The sequence below is a fragment of the Aspergillus neoniger genome (genome assembly GCF_003184625.1).
Source record: "Aspergillus neoniger CBS 115656 unplaced genomic scaffold BO87scaffold_9, whole genome shotgun sequence".
Taxonomy (NCBI): domain Eukaryota; kingdom Fungi; phylum Ascomycota; class Eurotiomycetes; order Eurotiales; family Aspergillaceae; genus Aspergillus; species Aspergillus neoniger.
This window is the reverse complement of record NW_020291137.1, coordinates 561,439-578,014: the sequence shown is the minus strand read 5'-3', so window position 1 is coordinate 578,014 and position 16,576 is coordinate 561,439. Positions and strand designations below refer to the sequence as shown.

Genomic DNA, 16,576 nt, shown 5'->3' with positions numbered 1-16,576 from the left:
CTCTGTCAAATGAAAGTAATGCGGCTAAAAGGCCATCTCAGGATTTTATAGCCGGCAGAAAGATTACAATCTTCATAGGGTTCCCCAGCCGCAAAACCTTCTTCCGATCTTGATGGCGGCACCAGATATGACACCCCAGACAGTGGCATTCACGGCAGCTTGTATTCCAGTTATGAGGGCGATCTTTCCAAGGTATGACAACATGTCTGATCGTGGTGTCAAACTCCAATCTCCTAACCCTCGGACATCAGCTCGGAGAGCGGTAGGAGCGTGAGTAGACCGCAGATATGACGCAGCAAGGGACCGCAGGTAGAGGGATTCGAGGGGTATGAACATAACGTTTGTTAGTATAGACGCTAGATGCGATGCTAACGAGTCGACAGGGTGAGAGGAGAGAATGGTCACCCGATTTGCAGTGGCGGTTCCACTAGGTACCATATTTTGACGAATATTAGGGTCGGAAATTCGGGGAAATATCTCGGAATCAAAGTCATTCTCATGGGCTCGCTCTGCTTCGGGTGATTGATGAAGTGTGTCACCAGGTGATGGTTCCTCTATGCTCTCAGGCAGGATATTCACCGGATTTGACGTAGGAGCTTCAGCAGGTGGCCGTTGTGGTTCGAGACTTTGAATGTTACCCGGAGAGGCCGAGCCAAGGTTGTCACTGATAGGCATAGGCGATGCGCTCGTGGTCATATTGGAGAGCCCATCACTATCCATATTATCCGAATTAACAACCGTGGTTAAATTCCTGCCCTGGTTGGACAAAAGGCTATCAAGAAATTCAGAAATCGTTTGCCCGTCTACCACCTCGCCATTGGATGGGAGTTGAGAGGCTTCATTTTGAGGTCGTGCAGTTGCCTGTCCTTGGTTCTGAGGGCGGCGGTTTCCCAAAAGCTCCAGCTGCATTGTGATGACATCGGAATTTTGATGGATAAGAGAAGCCCGGACCCGGGGTGAAGCTGGAGAAGAGGTCGCAGGTGATGATGGACGGGAGAAAAGCGTATTTGATCGCGAGTTCCGGTTATTCTCGCCTGCATCACCACGCCGTGACTCTCCGTTTGGTAGAGCTGGCGAGTTGTCGTCTGGTGGAGGTAATGTCCCTGCCCTCCGTAAAGGAGCCATTTCCGCGAGGTCGCCACTACTCATTTCAGTTGGCGACTGAGACATACGGTTTTCCTCATTGGCAAGGACTTGGTTACCACCGAAGCCAGCTCCTAGATCAGCTGTTTGATCGATCGAGCCTCGATTTGGAGTATCAGAACGTGTTGGGTCATGATGGATATGCCCATTTGTAAACGGGGACTCGGATGACCGTCTTCGTGGTCGACGGGTTCTGGATTGCCGCTCATGCTGCAACTGCTCTATGCTTTGAGGAAGGGACTCCAGCCACTCTCGTCTACGACGAGCGTCTGCTGCTTGCTCCGACGCTCGTGCCGTGCGCAATGATTTGAGGCCAAACCAGGATAGCACCCATGATCGAAAGAAGCCTAGCTCGTACATCAAGTCTTCCGTGAAGGAGAGATTACTGCGACGGTTCTCTTCCTCTGATCGACGTCCGAGAGCTGGCATCATCCAGTCGATAAGATCATTGTCGTACGCCACTTTCACAGAGAGTTCGTCCGCGTAGATAGGCTTGGGCAGTCTTCGCCGAATAAATCTATAAAGCCTTACCTCGACTACTGGGCGTAGACATACCGATAGGTACACGAGTAAAGACGGGGTTTTAAGAAGGCCCAGTAGGAATCCGCTAAGAGACTCGATAGACAGGTCTGTGGGTGAATTGGGTAGCTGCATTGAAGCTAGCTCTCCAAAGGGCAGAAAGAAGCGTATCCCGGGCATAGAGTGAGCAGGAACGATGTGAAGGGATTGTAAGAGGGAATACATGTACGTCTGTATCGCCAGGACCAGCATGGTTCCTCTTCCCCTATACATGATGTTAGAAGATGGTGAAAGGTTGGTATGGGATTCTTACGCTGAATATACGACATTCAACAATGCCCGTATAAGCCTCGAGCCCACGTCATCTTCCGGGAACAAATTCTGCAAGAAAGCAATTAAACGTTCCAAGGGGTGATGTCGACAAAAGGATATGCATGTAGATACAGCCCATGCCGGGATCCCGGCAAAATAGAAGCCCCATATTCCGTAGGCAGAGCGCTCAAGACGGACTATGCTCAACAGGGGCAGCCGCGTATAGCTCTTGAAGGTCTGAGGTATATGATTAGCCCACTGTCCCATTGCTATAGATTCCATGACTGCATATAGGGCTCTCACCTGTACCCGACCCAAAAGAGAAGAAGTCCACCAAGAGCCAAGGAAGATTGAGACTTGGTCCAGAGTGGCCATAACCAAGCCATAGTCGTTTTCCGCAGCTATGATATCGAGCTTCTGCTGTTCGCTGGGCCCACTAACATTACCATCTTCGCTGACAACAATCCCCATTGTGGAAAGGATGTCATTCTTGGCCCTACGGAGTTCCCTGCCAAAGGACTTAGATTGGGGGTTGATTGGATGGCCTCTTTCATCATAATGCTGGACGTATCCGTCCGCATGTAAGCCTGATACTGTCCGCTGTGTGACATTTCCTGGGTTCACCGCAGAACTCGCAGGGCGCTCAGGAGCTTCGTAAGGAGACCGGCCCTAGATAACTGTTAATTATTCAGTCATTACAATAGATGGCAACGCGTAAAATGAAGGCGAGAGGGTAGAGGCGTGACAGCCCCTTTTAAGATGAGAACACAGGTGGGTATGAAGACGAGACCTGCAGATATGCCTAGAAGGGGGATCTCATTCACGTTGATTGCATATTACTTCAGGAACAGACTTTCGCGCAGACAACAAACTACATCAGATGTGTCCCCACTCGTAGCTGAGCATATACAAGAAAAGAGACATGAGCCTACCAGAGCCAGCCTATTGAGATATGCTCGCCGCCCCATCGCGTGAGCATGTCAACAACGTTCATCGAAAAGTAACCGCGGGGGGCATTTCTGCCTTGATGAAGATGTCCGAGACCAGCAAAAGCAACTCGATGGGTTGTGAGATCGATGGTGGTCCTGCCCCAAATGGTAAGTGTCAGTCATGTAAGCGGCTCCGGCGTCTGAAGCGGTTAGATCACGAGCTAGCGGGGTTCCACCAGCTCGTCAAACAAAGCAAACATCTCGAAAAAAGACCCAAAAGTTTCGGTGCGACGGCGACTCGGACGGCGGTACGCAACTGCCATTTCCTTTGAAGGCGCGGATTTGTTCTGTCATATGATGGCGCGGTAGATTTCTAGACTTCTGGTTGTTGAGAAAATTCCCCCATCATGTCCAAAGCCGTGGTTAAGACGACCTTCGAGGCGTCTCGAACTCTTCGTCCCATCTACACCGGAGGAAGCACTGCGCTGGATGCTAGTGGTCGTCTATTGGCGACTTGCATTGGCGAGGATGCTCTCGTCGTCGACCTTGAGACCGGCGACCAAGTTGCCAGCCTTGAAGGCGTAAGCTTCTCTCATGCATTCAGAAGTCGCAAATAGCTAACCCGGATGTTCTAGGATGGCGAAATAATCACTAGCTTGGCCAGTATGCAACTCTCCCTCTCTCTTACTTCCCTTTCCTACGCTAGCTAAGAGGTATGTACTGACTGCGCTTAGTTTCTCCATCGGCTTCGCACGTCGTTCTCTGCTCGCGCTCGATGTCCATGCGCATCTACTCTCTGACTCCTTTTGATGAAAACACACAAACCGTCGAGGCCAAACTAGCTAGAATTTTGAAACCTCACACAGCTCCTGTCGTCACCACAGCGATCGATCCCACGGGTACTCTCCTAGCAACTGGCGCTGCGGATGGTTCTATCAAGGTTTGGGATATTCGGGGTGGATACATCACGCATACTTTCCACGGCCATGGTGGTGTTATCTCGGCGCTGTGTTTCTTTCAAGTACCTTACCAGGACAACGACAAGGCATCATCAAAGAAGAAGAAGAAGCGGTCCAAGGGCAAGAATCTTGACTCTGATGAGGATGAGGACATGGATGAAGTAGCCGATTCGATCGGCGCTTTTCGACTCGCTTCAGGTGACGAGGAAGGTATGGTCCGCGTCTGGGATTTGAATAAGAGGAAGCCCATCGCATCGTTGGAATCGCACGTCTCCGTTGTCCGGAGTCTTTCGTACTCACCCGCAGAGAATGCGCTGCTCTCTGCAGGCCGCGACAAGACTGTCATTGTGTGGGATGTGCGGACTTTCAAGACACGCCGTGTTATCCCCGTTCTTGAGAGCGTGGAAGCAGCTTGCTTCGTCGCTGACAGCGGATTGTGCTTGGTGGGAGGAGAGAACGGCCGTTTGCGTGTTTGGGACTGCAACCGCGGAGGAGAGGTTACTCACGAGCAAGAAGCTGCAGCCGAGTTCGAGGCCGTAGTGGCGATTCAGTATTCCGCGGGCATGTCATTCGCAATGACTGTGCATGCTGACCAAACCATTCGACTGCACTCACTTCAGCCACTCGCCGACTACAAAGCTGGGTCTACGTTTGAGCCGCTGCCGGTTATTAGGCGCATCTCCGGCAACGATGATGATATTATCGATCTTGCATATGTCGGTGCCGATCGGTCGATGCTTGCGTTAGCTACCAACACCGAAAGCATAAGGGTGGTTTCAGTTGGACCGTCCGAGGATAGGCCAGCTACCGGAGAGGGTGACTACTTTGGTGCCGATGTCACACACTTGGAAGGCCACGACGACATCATTATTTGTATCGACGTTGACTGGTCAGGTCACTGGCTTGTTACCGGCGCAAAGGATAATACTGCACGTCTTTGGCGGCTTGACCCCAAGAATTCCTCTTACACCTGCTTTGCTGTCCTCACTGGACATGCAGAGTCGCTCGGTGCCATCAGTTTCCCCCGAGCTCCTCCGCCAGTCAACACCCCTGCTCACAACGACCCCTTGAACCATCCCCCTGCTTTCCTGCTCACAGGATCTCAAGATCGTACTATCAAACGATGGGACACGGGTAAATTGGCTCCTCTTAAGTCTTCCAAACCTCACAACCCCAAGGCCGTGTACACACGCAAAGCCCATGAAAAGGATATCAATGCTCTGGATATTAACCCGACATCGACATTGTTCGCATCCGCGTCCCAGGACCGTACTGTGAAGATTTGGTCCATCGAGGATGGCTCCGTTGTGGGTGTCCTGCGGGGACATAAGAGGGGAGTATGGTCAGCACGATTTGCTCCTCGTGGTACCCCTATCCTCACCTCCGACACGGGAACGAGCACAAACCGAGGCATGATTGCTACTGGATCGGGAGACAAGACTATCAAGATCTGGAGCTTGTCGGACTACAGCTGTCTTCTCACTTTCGAAGGTCACACGAACAGTGTGCTCAAGGTGATCTGGCTGCCACCTTCGGACTTGTCTACCAAGGAGGAGGATGAAGACGAAGCAATGACACATAATGCAGTTGCGCAGGCGAAACCTCTGGTTGCGTCTGCGGCCGCAGATGGCTTGGTGAAGATTTGGTCCCCTTACAGCGGCGAGGTTGAGACGACTCTCGACAACCATGAAGACCGTGTCTGGGCTCTGGCCAGCCCGACGCCATCTGGCTGCCGTGACGATGTTCTGTCCTCATCTACGCTCTCACAAACCTCTCCCTATGGCCTTGCCTCTGGTTCTGCCGACTCAACTGTTACCTTCTGGACAGACACGACTTCGGCCACTTACACCGCTACAGTAAACGCCAACTCAGCTCGTATTGAGCAAGATCAACAGCTTCAGAACTACATTCGCGCCGGGGCTTATCGCGAAGCCATCACACTTGCACTTCAGCTCAACCACCCAGCCCGGCTACTGTCCCTGTTCACTTCTGCGATAGATGCTGCAGAGGACCCAACAGCGACCGATTCCGAAGCCAGCGAGCGTGCCAACAGCCTAACTGGCAACCCCTCGATCGACGAGGTTCTTCAAACTCTTGACCCGGAAAACCTCTGTACACTCCTTCTCAGACTTCGTGACTGGAACACGAACGCCCGAACATCCAGAGTCGCTCAGCGGATCCTGTTCGCTTTGTTCCGCTCCTACCCAGCTTCAACATTTGTGGAGCTTGCCACCTCAAGCATGGCGAAGCGTCGCCGCGAAGGTCGCACTTCAGCAGGCATGAAGGATATCCTGCAAGCGCTGGCCTCGTATACTGACCGGCATTACCGCCGTGTCGAAGAGCTTTCCGACGAAAGCTACCTCGTGGAATGGGTTCTTGCAGAGATGGACGGTGGTGTGGGACTCGGGGGCCTAGGCGTTTCTACCCCGTACGACCCTTACAGCAGTCTCCCTGAAGACAGTGTCCCAGAGCATGAAAAAGACGTGGTCATGCTGGGGGTATAGGAGAACCCAAGTGTGGATAAAAATAAGACTTTTGAATGAGACTATGTACAAATAGACCAAAGTTAATCTGCATGATCTTTGCAAATACCGTGTGTATGTTGGCGCTTTCAGTGGGAGTACTTGTTCTGTTTTTGTTAGGAGACCAGCATATAAAAAGTTCTTTCTTTTTCCAGATGATACTACCTGTTCTGGATTAGAGGCTGTTGAGGCAAGTAGTATTTTACATGGCTATGAGATCTGTTGTCGGTATTGAAACGTCAGCGTTAATAGTGTCACTATCGATAGTCCTTCCACACGCCCTTAGTCATACAAAAATGGTATCAAGATCATAAGTAGTATATGCGGATTTGAATATGTCTATGAAACTCAAAGGTCTTCCTCAAATCATCGATCATCGTCTCTCCTTCTCCGGACGGGAGTCGCGATCACTGTCTCGCTCCCTAGCACGGTCACGATGTCTGCTCGATGTATGCGAGGAAGAGTGCCTCGAGCTACTATGGCGATCATCATCTCGATACCGTCTGCTGCGGTCTCGATCCCGATCTCTGTCCCTGTCACGCTCTCGTTCCCGGTCCCCATTTCGATCGCGATCCCGGCGATAGTCACGATCCCGGTCCCGGTCCCTGTCCCGGTAGTAGCGGTCATCTCGACTGTCACTGTCTTCATTTTCGTATTTGCGCCGTCTTGAATGCCGGTCACTGGATGACAAACTCCGGTCTCTCCTTGAAGATCCCGTCCTGCGTCTGTCATAGCGATCACTGTCATCGTCATCGTAGTCGCGACGCCGGGAGTCACGATCGCGATCCCTATCACGGCCACTCTTCTCCAAATTGCGATCGCGTCGTTGCTTCCATTCATCCTCATCGCCCCGTTTCTTGACATCCTTCCGTTGCGCAGCAAGTTCCTCCTCTGTTATGAATTCGCCCGTTTGCTTGTTCCGCATCATAATGGGCATATATACACCCTCCGGGTTGGACTCGCCCTCCTTCCCTCCCTTCCTAGAGCCTTTCCGCATGGCAGCTTTGCCCCATGCGCCGAGCTCGGCCTCTGCACCCTTCCCACCAGACACATCTTTCGCTCCGATCCCCAGGAACCCGGGACGGCGCTCCGGGACCCGCGGCTTATTGTCCTGATTTGCAGAACCACCGTATTTTCCTCTTCCTACAGCTTGACCCTCCTTCCACCCCATACCACGAAGTAGCGCAGCGCCAAACTCCTCAACCGGGATTGCGTTATACTGATCCAAGCTCGCAGATTCCGGGCGCGCCGCAACATCCGCTCGAAACGAAGAGGTCTCATCATACCGTCCTCCGGCCCGATCATCGTCATCCCGATTAACCGACTCAATAACAAGATCCGACCTGCGCTCCGGCTCACCCTTCGTCTCCCGAATAAGCGCCTGCAGAGCAATCTCATCCTGGGTAAGTGGCTTGCGTTCTTCCTCAGCAGCAGGAGTAGCAGCAGGCCCAGTAACACCCTTCATCGGACGATCATTATCCGTCGGCTGGGCTGAATCCTGCGAAGCCGGCTGCGCAAAAGTCAATCCATAAGCCACACTCGGACGCTCTGTCTCAACATTGTCTCCAGCAACTTCGCCCCTTTTCTGCGCTTCCTGAATGGCCTGGACCTCCTTTGGCAAAAGGTTCTTGCCCTTAGGTTTCCGGAGATTGACGCCCGGGCGGTCCCTCCAATTATTGTTTCCGGCAACGGGTATAACCAGCTCGCGCTTTTCTTCCACCTTGTTTGCGGGGATGGCGGTTCCCGTTAAGGTGTCGAACCCGGTGACGGCTTCGTGGGTGGGCGCAGCTTCTTCATCGGATTCTTCGTCATCGTGCAGGTGGTGAGGTCGGCGCGCGAGTGTTCGGCTAGGTGGGTCGGTGGAACGCGCCGCGCCTTGAATGTTGAAGGACGTCTTTTTCGGCGGGCCATTTGCTGGTGCTCTTGTGGAATTTCCGCCTAGCGATAAAGAGAACGGCTTCGCTGAGGAACCGGAGTCCGCATTGCCGCTCTGCGGCGGTTGGGAGGACGACATTGTGACGGTGTGTCTTCGTGAGCTGCTGGTCTGGAAAGAACTAATTAAAAGGTTGGAAATCTGCCTTCAATCCATAGGTGCGATATGAGCACCCGCGGCGTATGGCGAGTCTGTACTGGGTATGTAGAACTGAAGCTGGTGGAGGACTAGACAATCGGCGGGATAAAAAGAAGGCGGTGGCAAAAGACGCGGGCTAGACGCGCGCTTAGACCCATCCCCAAGGCAATTACGAAGTAGTGCAGGTGCGTCAATTATTATCAATAGTAAGCGTACAGTCGTAGTCATTAATTCTCTTTTGCTCTAATGCAATCCATTCCAAATGACGTTCCAATAATTTCCTGACCTTTTTGTAACCGTCCTATCAATACATGTAGTACAAAGTTGAAAATGGAGGGGGACATGGCCCCGGTCGATAAAATGGAAGCCATTTGTGCATAACAGGCAACCGGCTAAAAGCCGGTGAAAATCTGCCGGTATAACAAGAGAAATCTGGAGAAAGATAAGACAGGAAGGTCTGTCTCGCAAAGCAGGTAGAAGTGTTGGGGGGAGGTGAAAAGGACGAAGGGGTTGGAGGCAATAAGGGTGGAGTTGATAAAGAGGATTGGAGGGTGTCAAGGTGGGTGCTCGAAGCAGGGATAGTGAATAAAAGGTGATAAGGTGGGTGGGAAATATTTACAACGAAGAAGAGAAGATAAAGGCAAGGTCATTTAGCTTGTCGCCGTCTGAGCCTGCGGAGGGTTAGGACTCTTGCTTGTCCCGGCCACTGCGCCAGCCTGGGCACTGCCACTGCGCTGGGTTTGCGGCGTCACACTCCGGCTCGGCTGAGGAACCGCCCCGTTCATAGCAGGGGAGCTCCCTACACCGACACGATTTTGCTGGGCAGGTTGGGGAACACGCATCATGGGGGAATATCCTTGAGCCTGAGGTACTTGCATACCAGGCGCACCATTCAAACCCGGCTGCGGGGACTGGAAACTGGCCTCGTGGGGAATTTGGTAATTGGCTTGCACGCTGCCAATATTTCCAGCAGCAGCACTCATGGCAACTTGGGACATGCGCTGCTGTTGATACTGATGCAACCGATCCGTAGCAAGCTTGTTAACCTGCTCCGGAGGCATGTTCGGGTTGCTCCGCTGTATTTGGCTTTGGATGGTGCTGATAGTTGGGACCACACCACCGGAGAGGAGATTGGGTTGAGCCATGCGGGGAGAGGGCGTAGACACTCCCTGTGGGGTGGTATTGTGAAAGGATGGGCTTTGCATTCCACCTCCAGCCTGCAGCGCCGCCATCATCGCAGGGTTGTTTGGAGTGCCGTTGACGTTCGGCATATTCAGATTCGGAGAATGGGATCCTTGTGGCACAAACTGCTGTTGATTATGGAATTGCTGCTGTGGCTGTTGGGGCTGAGCCTGCTGTTGATGAGGAAGTTGTTGTGGCTGGGCCTGCTGTCTGGTCTGGAGGATCCGTTGTTGCTCTTGAAGCCGATTCGCCTCCCGCATAACACGCGTATTATCAGGAGGTGTCTGCATGGGCATCCCAGGGCGGGCACCATTGTTCTGTTGGATTCCCGACTGTGGCATCATCTTCATCGCCATTGGATTCGATGGCATGGGTCCATTCACAGGTGTAGCGTTGGGCATACCCTGCATATGGGGACGTCCTTGGTTAGCACCAACTCCGGGGGGCAACCCGTTGGGCAACGCATTCGGAAGGCCATTTGCAGTGTTGCCGGTCATAGCAGAAGTTCCAGGGTTATGAGGCAGGCCGCCAGGAGTGCGTCCTGGGGCATTCATCATCGGCTGCTGGTTAGGTATTTGCCCGGCACGTTGGGCTGCTAGGTTCGCCTTGAGCATAAATGTTAGTCAAGAATAGAGTGCACGAAAAGAGAAACACGGTCATACTCTTTGCTGGGCAATCATTTGCTGCCGGTATTGTTCTTGCCGCTCCTGAAGCTTCAATTCACGCTCGTACTTGAGTCGGCTGAATTCAGCGGGCGACGTAATTGGAGGTTTCGGTTGATTTGCTTCGTTTACTTTCCGTAACGATGCCAAGTGCGAGGCTATAGGAAATCAAAGCAGTTAGCAATAGCCAAAGCAAATATGTAGTTTCACATCTTACCATGTTGCTGCTTCTGGAGCATGGTCTCTCGCTTCTTAGCCAGTTTACGCATGGCATCAAGCAATGCAAGGTGCTTAGAGGATCTCTTGCGATCGACCCTGACAGGTTGCGTCGTCCGCCTTCGAACTTGGGGTACTGACTGCGGATTGCTGTTGTTGCCCTGTTGTTGCTGTTGTTGTTGCTGCTGCTGCTGCTGCTGCTGTTGTTGCTGGGCGGCTTGTTGTTGCGCTAGTACAGTTCGCTGTGCTGCCTCAAGCCTTTGGTGATAAGCACGGAAGTACTGTGTCTTAGACATGTCGGCTGGCAAGCCTTCCAAACCGACCCAACGCTCAAAGCATTCCCAGGGGGTCCGCCTTTCTGCTCCCGATGTAAACTGTGATGACGGTGTGAGACAGTTGGAGATAAGAGACCAATTGTATGAGTACTCCTTGACTAAGCGCCGTAGCTCATCATCCTCTGCATATGTCCACTGAGACGACTGTCTAGATTCAAAGAAGCCAACGGAGGGCATAGGATGCTCAGTCGGAGGGCGAAATGAATGACCTGGGTGGATTCTATCACGTATATGTCTGTTTTCAGGTCGGAACAATGCGACATTGGTTTGTTCTGGCGGCAAATCCAGCACGGCTTGCTCGGGATCTGATTGGTACTGTGAGTAGTCGTAGCGGCTACGCTTGGGAGGTGGTTCGTCGTCATGGAAAGTGATTTTGCCCGACGCGTATTTCGAAACGGGCAGGATCTCGGTTTTCCATACAGAGTCCGGTGGTTCTTTGAATGCGGGCAAGTTCGTGTCTGGAGAAATAGTGACAGGTGTGTATGTTGGCAGATTATCAAGGATCTCTCGAGCTGCCGCTGTCATGTCCAATGAGAACGTGAACTCGTCGGTACCAAGGGAGAAGATCGCAGCTGGTGCAACCGTGTCATGAAGATCGTGGCGCGGCTCATCATTGAATCCTTCACTAACAGAATCCTCTTCAGTGGAGGGCACTAGATCTGGTGTAGGGTGAGATATTGCCGCCATTTCATCACCTGTTTCTTCAGGTGGCGAAATCATGCTAGATTTAGCTTCAATCTTCAATGATGGGGTCTTTACTTGAATGCGGAGCAGTGACTGATGCTCGGGGTCACTGTTAACATACTCCGCACACCAGTCAGCACAGCTTTTTGCAGCTGCAATCTTCCACTTCCGCTCTTCACGGAAATCAGTGCGCATCCACTTTACATGATCCAGAAGAACATCCCAATGTGTTGCCTCTCGAGGTGGTTCAACTGAACGTTTCAACTGACGCAAGGGCCATCGATTCGCATTTTGGAGGGAATAGATCCGGCGCAAGGTACGACAATCCATTTGTTCCTGGTAATCAAGGAAGTGGTTGGAAGTGGTTAAGGTCTTGTGGGCTGATGCGAGAAGTGTGCTGAGACTTGTACCCCGGGGAGGTGCGTATGCTCGATTCTGGAAGAGGGTGAAAAGATAGTCTTGTTCTTCATTAATCTTGGCAAGATCACCAGCGTGTTGCCGGACCAACTCCATAGACTCGCTTTTCTCTTGGATCTGTTGTTGTTGTTGCTGCTTTGGGAATACGACGGTAGACAATTTAGTTCTCTCTTTCTCACGCGCTTTCCGATCTTTGAACCGCATCCTGGCTGCAGAGTCAGGGGTCGCAGTGGACACATCCCGTGCTGATTCTGTAGGCTTCTCGGGCAGAGTTCCCTTGTCCGAAGGCGATACGGGCGTCTTTGGAGGTTCTCCCAGAATCTCAGAAACAGATTTATGTCTGATAGCGCCAGAGGACACCCTGGTTGTCATTCTTTCCGGTGGAGACGGTACCGGATGGGCTGGCGGCGTCGGTTTCTTTATCACTGGAGCTGTTTCCGTAGGCACCTTGCTGCTGGCCTCAGCTTGAGGTGCAGGCCCGGCTTGTGTGGAAGGCCGTAACTCATCGGTTGCCTCAATAACTCCGTCAGGCCTCTTATGATCGAGTGACGGAAGAGCCGGTGCCAGCTCGGGCGTTTCTCTCGGCGTTTCTTTGACGTCAGCCGGCGACGTCACAACATTTTCCTGGATGACCTCGCTCGTGACAGTACCTCCGTCAACCTCGTCCGCACTTGTCTTGACCGCAGCCAGGTTGCTCTGTTGGAATGATTGAGCCTCTTCCAGGCGAAGTTGCTCATCAGGCGTGGAAGGCACCAAGCTAGGCGGTGCCTTGACTGCCTCTTCATCTTTGGGACTTGGGATCTTGTGGGGCGCATCATTCATCTCCTCCGCAGGGCTGGTAGCAGGTGAAACGGGGACTGGCACCGGGGTATTATTGGAATAAGGCCCAGCTGAAGAAACAGGGGAGAGTGGCTGCTCAGGAACCTGGGCGGGCCGGCCCTGAGCGAGGGAAGGCCGTGTACCATCCTTCCTTTGAGCGTACGAAAGGTCTGGAGTTACAGATGGCCGGGCATCCACATTGGGCTTTGGCTGTGCCTGGACTGGGGATGCACTACCTTCACCGATGCCATTGCTAGAGACATTTGGACGTGCTTCCGTTGTCAATGTAGACACCTTGTTGTCAGTAGCTGATGGCTGCGCGGGATGCGCTATTGCAGGAGCCGAAACATCAGGCACTTGGGACACCTGAGATGCGATAGCAGGCGCGACTTGATTAGTTGCCACTCGGTGCTCAGGCTCGTGATCAGAAGGTCTCTGTTCTGTTATTTTCTGATACTTCGGCTGGCGCTCCACATCATTGGCAATGGCCTGCGCAGCAGCACTCTGGGCTCCCAATTGCGGGACGGAGGCCGTAGCATCGTGAGATTTGGCAGTCAATTCCGCTGGCACCGGTCGTGTCGCCGCAGCTGTCTCCTCTGCTTCCCTGGCTTTGCGCGCTAAAATGGACGCATAGTCTGGTAATGGTGGGAGTGTAGCTGGATTGAAATAACGACCTCTGAAAACAGTTAACGTATGCTTCTCAGTAAAGGTGGAGATACATGAAAGTAGTTGGAAATCCCACAAATTGGGGCGTGTAGATAAATTGGAAATAGTTTGGACATATGAAACAATAGCTATATGAGTGACTTTGATATAGGCGACTTACTTTGAGAGGTCGTTGGCGTCGAGGAACGCCTGTTCCTTGTGGTGATAGAGCGAGTCCGCCGGAGCGTTCTCGGTCGCGCCCGCGAAGCCTACGGTCGCAAAGTAGAGCTCGCTCAGTTTGCGCTTCCGCGACGACAAACAACGTCTAAAATTCCAAGTAAGCGATAATTCAATATCGCAAGGACCAGGGGAGTAGATTGGATCGCTGGGAAAAATAAAATACGTACGCGATCTCATCTTTCTTAGACCGGAGAAGCTCGTCACGGAGCATGGAGTCTATTTCGGGGAACACAGCATCCGATTAACGCGCTAAAATTAAGGGGAGTGGATTGAGCGAAGTCATCCAGATGGAAAAAATCGCTCAGAAATGATGAAAAGGATGGGGTTGTGTTGTTATGGGATGCAGAGGACACGACGCGAAGATTTCGCTGGGAAGGGATTTTTTGGGGGGTGTTAGTGGTGATGAGACTTCTGGACGGGTAGTATGGGAGGAACTTTGGTTGGTTGGTTGGAGGATTCTGGGTGAGTGCCGGGAGCAGCAGAGAGCGCCAGGTTTGGGTGTTGGTACTGCGATGGGTGGTAGTAGGCGGGTAGGAGTCCCCTAGCTATTCCTTAGATTCCTTACTAGGGGCGATAGTCCACCATTCCATGCCTGTTCCTTATGTAGGTATGATGTGAACCGCTGAATGGCTGGCCACCAGAAAAATTAAGGCCTGAGGCAGCAAACGAGGTACGTAGCGCCGGCGGCTTCCTTTCGCAGTTTTCTGTTGTTGCTCCCTTGTTGTTTTCTCTCGCGCTCACCCGAGTGATTGCCGCATTCAGACCCGCTGGACACCTTAGGCACTAATGGCTCGGAAAGACGCGTCTCACCGCCCCGACTCGATGATAACGTCCGGCAGAAAAAAAAAGTTGCCCGCTCAGATAGATGGTCTTTGATAGTTAGTCTGCAGAAGCAAACACATTCCACACCAATTCCATTCTATTAAACAGACCACAATCATGGTAAAGAGAAAGAGAGACGAGGCGGCCAAGGACCGCCAGAGCTCTACGCAGCCAGCCAAGGTTGTCAAGGCTACAGACAGTGAAAAGGCCCCTTCCACCTCAACGGCTGACGGTCCGTCAATCACGCTGCAAATTATCACCGGTTCCTACGAAAAGGTTCTGCACGGCTTCACCGCTGCTGTTTCACCTACCTCTTTATCATCTAAGGATATGGATGAAGATGGTGATAAGTCCAATCTTGTACAATTTGTGGATACTTTCCTGTTTGAGGCTCATACATCTGCCATTCGCTGTCTCGCCTTGTCACCATTGCCGAAGGCTGATGCAACAGAAAACGCTCAAGTTATCCTAGCCACTGGTGCTACGGATGAGCGTGTTAATCTTTACTCTCTTTCTGCTGCTCCTGTTGCAGTGAATGACTTATATCCCACCGTACCGACTCTCGCGGGCAACAAAATCCTTGAGAATCCCAAGAACCGCGAGCTGGGCACACTGATGCATCACTCCGCTCCGATTTCGGCTTTGGAATTTCCCTCCCGATCAAAGATTCTTGTTGGTTCTGAGGATAATACAATCTCCGTTACCAGAACTCGGGATTTCTCCGTTGTATCCACCATCAAGGCCCCTCGTCCGAAAGTTCAGGGTAGGCCAAGCGGTGACACAGCACCCCCGGGAGGCACCCCGTCCGGTGTCAATGATATCGCTGTCCATCCTAGTATGAAACTGATGCTGAGTGTGGGCAAGGGAGAAAAGTGCATGAGGCTCTGGAACCTTGTTACAGGGAAAAAGGCGGGCGTGTTGAACTTCAACCGAGAGATTTTGCAAAGCGTCAAGGAGGGCAAATGGAGCACTGGAGAAGGAAGGAAGATAGTGTGGAACTCGAAGGGTGATGAGTTTGCTGTGGCATTCGAGTGGGGTGCAGTTGTCTTCGGCATTGTAAGTTTGATGTTGCATATCCCCCATTGCAAGGGCCATTCTTTAACATAGTATACAGGACTCCACTCCCATTTGCAGGGTTTTCCCCAGCCCCCGGAGTAAGCTTCACCAGATGAAGTACGTCAACCCAACGCCTTCTTCCGATGACAGCGATGAACTGCTTGCTGTCTCGACGGAAGATGGTAGGGTCATTTTCTACTCTACTAAGCAGGTTCAAGAGGCGACAGAGGAGGATGATTCGCCCATCCCCTATGCGGAAGCTGTTGCTCAGCTCGGCGGTAGAGCAGCAGGCTTCCCCGGAAGAGTGAAGGACTTCGAGGTCCTTGATCTAAATGATCAACGAGTTGCTGGAAAGGATAACCTTCTGGTAGTAACAGGAAATAGTGAGGGCTTGGTCCGTGTTTGGCTGCTGCAAGGAGCCGATCTGGTCAAGAAGGATACAAGAGGTACCAAAAAGAAGTCCGCCGAGACGGAGAAGAAAGTCTTCCAGGTTGGTAAGTTCTTGAATGCCTATGGCACAGGCAACCGAATCACCTGCCTCAAAGCATTTGTGATGCTGGCTCCTGAAGATCCTTCGACGCTAGAGGATTCGGAAGAGGACTATGATGAAGAAGTGAGCCAGGATGAATCCTCCAGCGAAGAGAGCGATGAAGATTAGGTTTACCGCCTATTTGATGATTGTCTTACTGTATATACCCAACCCTTGTTGATAGGCAAACGGATGTGTAAAATCATACCATTGCAGTCTTCCATTATCTAGAGGTGCTTTCCGTATCACTCCCCCACAACTCTCCCTACATTACGAATGGTCACATTACCGACGTCCCATACAAACTTCTGGACCCTTCACTGCTTCGTGGTAGTCGCTTTTGACGTCTGTACGAGCCCCTGTATGCCATGTTGGTCACACAGGTCGACAAATTCGTATTCTCATTGAGCCATTCCACTTTAGTTCGACAAGTATAAGCATGGGCATCAATACAGACGGTGAATATCTTTCAGTATTAATTCAAGTAGGTGCGAGCCGATCGACTGAGAAAGTG

At 52.0% G+C, this 16,576-nt stretch overlaps 5 protein-coding genes across 5 annotated transcripts; 2 read left to right on the top strand and 3 right to left on the bottom strand.

Annotated features, from left to right (window-relative positions):
* Positions 1 to 72: 72 nt before the first annotated feature.
* BO87DRAFT_384873 (uncharacterized protein) lies at positions 73 to 2,445 on the bottom strand (the record flags this gene model as incomplete). The annotated part of the gene is made up of 3 exons (XM_025624701.1): positions 73 to 1,927; positions 1,976 to 2,211; positions 2,278 to 2,445. The coding sequence occupies 3 exons, from the start codon at positions 2,443 to 2,445 to the stop codon at positions 73 to 75; spliced, it is 2,259 nt and encodes a 752-aa protein (XP_025481903.1).
* Positions 2,446 to 3,200: 755 nt separating this feature from the next.
* BO87DRAFT_414378 (U3 snoRNA-associated protein UTP13) lies at positions 3,201 to 6,576 on the top strand. The gene is made up of 3 exons (XM_025626628.1): positions 3,201 to 3,484; positions 3,539 to 3,566; positions 3,638 to 6,576. The coding sequence occupies exons 1-3, from the start codon at positions 3,311 to 3,313 to the stop codon at positions 6,364 to 6,366; spliced, it is 2,931 nt and encodes a 976-aa protein (XP_025481902.1). The 5' UTR covers positions 3,201 to 3,310; the 3' UTR covers positions 6,367 to 6,576.
* Positions 6,577 to 6,608: 32 nt separating this feature from the next.
* spp2 (spliceosome ATPase-activating subunit SPP2) lies at positions 6,609 to 8,510 on the bottom strand. Its single transcript, XM_025622867.1, has one exon. It carries the CDS (start codon positions 8,396 to 8,398, stop codon positions 6,758 to 6,760), a length of 1,641 nt encoding a protein of 546 aa, XP_025481901.1. The 5' UTR covers positions 8,399 to 8,510; the 3' UTR covers positions 6,609 to 6,757.
* Positions 8,511 to 8,669: 159 nt separating this feature from the next.
* eaf1 (MYB and HSA domain protein) lies at positions 8,670 to 14,200 on the bottom strand. The gene is made up of 5 exons (XM_025628796.1): positions 13,823 to 14,200; positions 13,597 to 13,740; positions 10,517 to 13,446; positions 10,300 to 10,457; positions 8,670 to 10,242 (listed from the first exon to the last, which is right to left on the bottom strand). The coding sequence occupies exons 1-5, from the start codon at positions 13,864 to 13,866 to the stop codon at positions 9,106 to 9,108; spliced, it is 4,413 nt and encodes a 1,470-aa protein (XP_025481900.1). The 5' UTR covers positions 13,867 to 14,200; the 3' UTR covers positions 8,670 to 9,105.
* A 333-nt stretch (positions 14,201 to 14,533) lies between these two features.
* On the top strand, positions 14,534 to 16,277 carry BO87DRAFT_354882 (putative 60S ribosome biogenesis protein Mak11). The gene is made up of 2 exons (XM_025621303.1): positions 14,534 to 15,533; positions 15,592 to 16,277. Exons 1-2 carry the CDS (start codon positions 14,595 to 14,597, stop codon positions 16,189 to 16,191), a joined length of 1,539 nt encoding a protein of 512 aa, XP_025481899.1. The 5' UTR covers positions 14,534 to 14,594; the 3' UTR covers positions 16,192 to 16,277.
* Positions 16,278 to 16,576: the final 299 nt, after the last annotated feature.

Coding starts and splice junctions, on each gene's coding strand:
- spp2 (XM_025622867.1), bottom strand. CDS start 8,398: ATGTCGTCCTCCCAACCGCCGCAGAGCGGCAATGCGGACTCCGGTTCC.
- eaf1 (XM_025628796.1), bottom strand. CDS start 13,866: ATGCTCCGTGACGAGCTTCTCCGGTCTAAGAAAGATGAGATCGC. Junction 13,741..13,822: donor TCTAAGAAAGATGAGATCGC/GTACGTATTTTA, acceptor TTGGAATTTTAG/ACGTTGTTTGTCGTCGCGGA. Junction 10,458..10,516: donor GCTCCAGAAGCAGCAACATG/GTAAGATGTGAA, acceptor GATTTCCTATAG/CCTCGCACTTGGCATCGTTA.
- BO87DRAFT_354882 (XM_025621303.1), top strand. CDS start 14,595: ATGGTAAAGAGAAAGAGAGACGAGGCGGCCAAGGACCGCCAGAGCTCT. Junction 15,534..15,591: donor GTGCAGTTGTCTTCGGCATT/GTAAGTTTGATG, acceptor CATAGTATACAG/GACTCCACTCCCATTTGCAG.
- BO87DRAFT_414378 (XM_025626628.1), top strand. CDS start 3,311: ATGTCCAAAGCCGTGGTTAAGACGACCTTCGAGGCGTCTCGAACTCTT. Junction 3,485..3,538: donor AAGTTGCCAGCCTTGAAGGC/GTAAGCTTCTCT, acceptor CGGATGTTCTAG/GATGGCGAAATAATCACTAG. Junction 3,567..3,637: donor AATAATCACTAGCTTGGCCA/GTATGCAACTCT, acceptor GACTGCGCTTAG/TTTCTCCATCGGCTTCGCAC.